Source organism: Chlorocebus sabaeus, chromosome 22 (assembly GCF_047675955.1).
Source record: "Chlorocebus sabaeus isolate Y175 chromosome 22, mChlSab1.0.hap1, whole genome shotgun sequence".
Classification (NCBI taxonomy): Eukaryota; Metazoa; Chordata; class Mammalia; order Primates; family Cercopithecidae; genus Chlorocebus; species Chlorocebus sabaeus.
In genome coordinates, this window is record NC_132925.1 from 38,869,190 (window position 1) to 38,875,189 (window position 6,000).

A 6,000-nucleotide genomic window follows, 5' to 3' on the forward strand; every position below is an offset into this window, starting at 1 on the left:
ACCCCACTGGAAATTAACATAGAAAATTGTAAATATTTATTTTAAAATAATAAGCCCATTAAAAATTATCACAACATATTTTTGTGGAAAATATTTTATAACAGTGACTTTTTTGTAAATCTCTTCAATGACTAGCTAAATAGAAGACAGCTAGATTCTCATATTTGCACCTTCATTCAATCTGTTGTAATATGTTGCCTCAGTTGAATGATTTGAAGAAAATACATTCTAATTGAAAAAAATAGTGTTTTAATAATATTCACAATTATCTGAACTTGAAGTGCAATCGGAAGATAATTGTGAATGTGAAGAAAATTGTGAATATTCTTTAATACTACACAAAACTCCACAAGTAGTAGTTTCATTTCTTTTCTTTTTTTTTTTTTTGAGTCAGAGTCTCACTCTGTCACCCATGATGGAGTTCAGTGGCACAGTCACAGCTCACTGTAGCCTCCAACTCCTGGACTCAAGTAATCGTCCTGCCTTGGCCTCCCCAGTAACTGGGACTACAGGTGCACACCATTGTGCCTAGGGCTTGCTTTGTTGCCTAGGTTGGTCTTGAACTCCTGGCCTCAAGCAATCCTCCCACCCTGGCCTCCCAAAGCACTGGGATTATGGCCATGAGCACTGCACCCAGCCCACAAGTAGTAGCTTCTTAAAGATCAGTTGCAATTTGGAATCTGAAATTCTGTTAATGAGCTTTTCATACTCTGTTATGTTAAAAATACATTACATTGGTTTGTCTTGCACTTTGCATATATCTTTCAGCCATTTATAACTCTATAACATCATAGATTGCTTATTTGGAAAAAATATTAGTTCATTGTGTTATGTAGATCTTCCAAATGTTAACTGATTCATTTATGCAATATCCAAAAAATCACATGTGGCATTGATATTGCCACATCAGAAAATACCTTAAGCAATGGGATGCTATCAAGTTCATGGTGACAGCTACAAGTTTTCTAAGGTTCTGATTTTTGCTTGAAAGCTCAAATTTATCATTAGCAATGAATATTGTCAATTGTTTTCCTTGAAGTGACAGACTCACTTTGTAAATTTTCAAGACAATATCTGCCACCTGTCCAAGTCTGAACAACCATAGCTTGTCTGTCATTTTTTCAAGTGGTGTTTCCTTTAAAAAAAAAAAATTCAGTACACAACACAATCATGCAAGTGCTTTTAAGACAACCATATTACACTATGCAACAGACTCCTTTATCAATGAATACTTCCTTTATTGTCATGCAGAATATTTAAAAAGATGTGTACTCAAAGACCAAAATGTAATAAAAGTAGTAGTTCTTACTGCTTCATTGAGGAAAATCTCAAGTGAAACTGGTTTTTTAAATGTTTTTATTTTTTGGCTGGGCGCAGTGGCTCACGCCTGTAATCCCACCACTTTGGGAGGCCGAGGCGGGCGGATCACGAGGTCAGGAGATCGAGACCATCCTGGCTAACATGGTGAAACCCCATTTCTACTAAAAATACAAAAAAATTAGCCAGGCATGGTGGCAGGCACCTGTAGTCCCAGCTACTTGGGAGGCTGAGGCAGCAGAATGTCATGAACCTGGGAGGTGGAGCTTGCAGTGAACCGAGATCGAGCCACTGAACTCCAGCCTGGGTGACAGAGCAAGACTCCATCTCAAAAAAAAAAAAAAAGGTTTTTTTTTTTTACTGTAAATGCATAGCAGTGAAGGCACAATGACCACTAACACAGTTTAGTGACTCTGCCTTGATTCTTGCTGATACTCCAGCAGTTTTACTTTCCACTGCTTTTACACCATCAGTGCAAATAGGAAAACAGTGAAAAGGCAAATAAGTTCTCATTATTATTCAGATAGTCTTACATCATGGACTCCTGAACCATCCTTCAGGTGTTTACTATGTGTATTAGTCCATTTTCATAGTCCTATGAAGAAATACCCAAAACCATGTACTTTATAAAGAAAAAGAAGTTTAATGGACTCACAGTTCCACATGGCTAGGGAGGCCTCACAATCATGGCAGAAGGTGAAGGAGGAGCAAAGGCATGTCTTACATGACAGCAGGCAGCAGAGCGTGTGCAGGGGAACTGCCCTTTATAAAACCATCAGATCTCACGACACTTATTCACTGTCAGGATAACAGCATGGAAAAAACCCACTCCCATGATTCAATTATCTCCCATCAGGTCCCTCCCATGGCACATGGGGATTATAGGAGAAACAATTCAAGATGAGATTTGAGTGGGGACACAGCTGAACCATAACACTATGCTTTAAGAAATGCTGGCCTTTGGGAGGCCGAGGCGGGTGGATCACGAGGTCAAGAGATCAAGACCATCCTGGCCAACATGGTGAAACTCATCTCTACTAAAAATACAAAAGTTAACTGAGTGTGGTGGCATGCACCTGTAGTCCCAGCTACTCGGGAGGCTGAGGCAGGAGAATCACTTGAACCCAGGACACGGAGGTTGCAGTGAGCCGAGATCATGCCACTGCACTCTGGCCTGGTGACAAAGCAAGACTCTATCTCAAAAAAAAAAAAGAGAAAGAGAGAAAGAAATGCTGGCTTAGGGGGTGATAAACTGAGTGAGGCAGGAAGGAGAGGGAAATCAACTCCTTCAAGGGGTCTTTCATGATCCCTGAACCCAACCTGTTAGGAGCTCTCACAACATCCTGGGCACACCTCTATGATGGAACGTGTCCATGATAACGTGTTTGACTGCAAAAAGCTGAGAACCAGCTGTTCTTTGTAACCCCAGTGCCCAGCACAGCATGTAGTAAGAGCTCAATCATTTGTTGAATGAATGAAAGGTAACAGTGAAGTTTCTATTTGTGCCATATTAGCAGGAACTGTGGGATGATGTTTAAAGGCTTTGAGTATCTCAGAACTCCAAACCAGTTGTAACCCTTGATTTTCTACAAGTATCAAATAAACTCTGTATCTAGTTAATTCCCTCTTGAAATTCAAAAGAGAGAAGGGAAGGGAATTAAATGATTAAATGTATTGAGAGCTGCTATAAACAAGGTGCCATGTCAAATATTTTTAATATTAAATCCCCACAACAGTAGTTAAGCAGGTAGCCAGTCTCCCCTGTTACGAGGAACAGAGAAATTCAGTGGGGCTCTCAAGAATTGTGCTTAATGAGGGCTTTTAAGCATGCCCGTTTCACTGTTGCTTGCAAGGGGCTTTTTCTTAGTGATTAACTAGCTAAACTCTGAAGCTGACTGCTTGGATTTGAATCCCAGTTCCAGCATCTACTAGTTCTATGACCTTGGGTAAGTTACTTCTCTGTGCCTCCATTTCTCCATAGGGTTTTGGAAGCATTAACTTCAGTTACATGGGTAACACTTAGAACAGTGCTTGATGCATAATAAGGTATTCTAATAAACATTAGATCCTATTATTTCATTATCTCATTCACTGCTCTAGCTCTGGGGTAGGTAGAGATGTTACATTTATTTTATAAATGTAGAAACTGGAGCTCAGGAAATTTAAGTGACTTGACTAAAGTTACCCAGGAGTAAGTTCCAGATCTAAAACAGAGCCCAAATAAACTAAAATAAAACTCAGCCCTTGCCTAAGTCAGGTATCTTCAGTTCTGTGGCATTCTTCAGAGGAAGCCATTCCAGGTCATAAGCATTTTAGGAAAAAAGAGAAGTTCCCTGGGAGAAGTGTAATACTAGAAGCAAGGAATGCTTACCCCAAAATGGTATATACTAGAAACACGAAGGCATTGGAGGATAAGTGGCCTTGATGGCAAAAAGAGTTTAGCACAGACGAAAAGGGCAACCCCAGAAGAGAAGGAGTCTAGGATGAGAACTGGGATCAGAATGTGGGGAACAGAGAAGCTGCCTCTGAGTGGCAGGTAATAAGTGATGCTTTGGAGCAGGATGGATTTGGTGTCACATCTGGCCCAGTGATGTTGCTTATAATGAGATTACTCTTAAAAATCTGTTGTCTAACAAAGACATGGAACCAACCCAAATGCCCATCAGCAATAGACTGGATAAAGAAAATGTGGTCCATACACACTAGAATACTATGCAGCCATAAAACGGAATGAGATCACGTCCTTTGCAGGGACATGGATGAAGCTGGAAGTCACCATTCTCAGCAAACTAACACAGGAACAGAAAATCAAACACCGCATGTTCTCACTCATAAGCGGGAGGTGAACAATGAGAACATATGGGCACAGGGAGGGGAACACCACACACCAGGGCCTGTTGAGGGGTGATGGGTGAGGAGAAGGGACCTTAGAGGATGGGTCAATAGGTGCAGCAAACCACCATGGCACACGTATACCTGTGTAACAAACCTGCACATTCTGCACATGTATCCCGTTTTGTTTTTTTTTTTAAGAATAAAGAAAAACAAACAAAAATATCTGTTGTCACCTAAGCCTGAATGAACCTAACATCATTTTTTTCCAAGAATGAGGTGTTTCTAAAACAATCCCTTATTTATTTTTCCTTGTTTTTTTTTCTATTCCAGTTTTGGGTTCTCCTGGGTACCATGTTCTACTGGAGCAGAATTGAATATTAAGCATAAAGCATTGCCACCATACCTCCTTCCCTAAGTGACTCTGGATTTGGTGCTGGAACCAGCTCTCTCCTAATATTCCCAGTTTGCGCCCCACACTAACATGTGTGTCTTACATTGCCAAGTCAGATGGTACGGACTTCCTTTAGGATCTCAGGCTCCCGCACTTCCCATGACTCCTACTTTTCATCCTAGTCTAGGATTCTGCAACATTTATGTAGACTGTTGAAAAGAGAATTTGAAAAATGCATAACAACTACTTCCATCCCTGCTTATTTTTAATCTGGGAAAATAAATACATTCAAAGGAACCTGTGTTATCACAGTAACCCAGAGCTGTATTTGGCTAGCAATCTGCCCGTATCTCTTACCGTTATCTAAAAGAAGCTTCTAAGGCTTCTATTGATCTCAGTATTGTCAGGGGAACAGAGAAGCCAGGAAAAGATTACTGAAATATACCTTTTGCATTTCTTTCTAGAGTAGCTCCCATGTATGGAGATAGGTGATTCTCTTCATGCCACCTTCAGATCCTTTTATTCTCCAGAATAATTCTTAACAGTGGTTCAAATTTTCTTTCATACCTTGCAGAGTGGTATGTGTTTAGTAGCCTCAATTCTCCGTTAATTAAAAGTGTGGGCTGGGCACGGTGGCTCCTGCCTGTAATCCTAGCACTTTGGGAGGCCAAGGCGGGCAGATCACTTCATGTCAGGAGTTCAACACCAGCCTGGCCAACATGGTGAAACTCTTATCTCTACAAAAATACAAAAATTAGCCAGGCAGGTGCCTGTAATTCCAGCTACTTGGGATGCTGATGCAGGAGAATCACTTGAACCCGGGAGAGAGAGGTTGCAATGAGCTGAGATCACACCACTGCACTCCAGCCTGGATGAAAGAGCCAGACTCTGTCTCCAAACAAACAAAAGAAAGTGTGGGGACTTCTGTGGACAGACAAGGCGCCTGTTATATATTTACTCAGTCTTTGCCCTGAATGGTCTCAGCTTGAGACCATTTCAAACTGAAGAGAAGCAAGCCAGCCAACAGAATGGGATGATTTACAGGGATTTCTGTTTACTGTCAAAATATTTCTCATCTGAACTGTTTCCATTTGTGGTCCTGAAGGAAATTCTTATAACTCAACATTTGTCTAGTCTTAGAAATAAAGAGAGCTTTAAAATCTGTTCACTTTCATTTTTACCAATGTCATATACGAGTCTAACAAAACAGTTTTCCAACAGAAAAGCCTAAAGCCTGGGAATTAAAGTGGAGGAGGTAGAAACTGCAGACACAGGGTGTGGCTTCCTGCTGGATGCTGGCAAACCCTGCCATACAGTTGAACGGTGGGAACTTCTACACTCACTTTTACTTTTCGCTCCTGCTACACTTACCCCAGAAGCAGTGATGAAACTAAGGCTCTGCAAATCCTTTTCCTCTTGCAATTGGAAGCGGTGGAAACCTCGCCAACGCCAACTGC

At 41.0% G+C, this 6,000-nt stretch overlaps 1 protein-coding gene across 2 annotated transcripts in view; it reads left to right on the plus strand.

Moving 5' to 3' along the window:
• UPK1B (uroplakin 1B) overlaps window positions 1-5,701 on the plus strand; it is a 32,127-nt gene extending 26,426 nt beyond the window's left edge. For both annotated transcript variants that reach the window (XM_007985718.3, XM_007985717.3), the window contains one exon: window positions 4,483-5,701. In XM_007985718.3, the coding sequence (XP_007983909.3) occupies window positions 4,483-4,533 (51 nt within the window). In that variant the 3' untranslated portion in view covers window positions 4,534-5,701. The remainder of the gene's footprint in view (window positions 1-4,482) is intronic.
• Window positions 5,702-6,000: the final 299 nt, after the last annotated feature.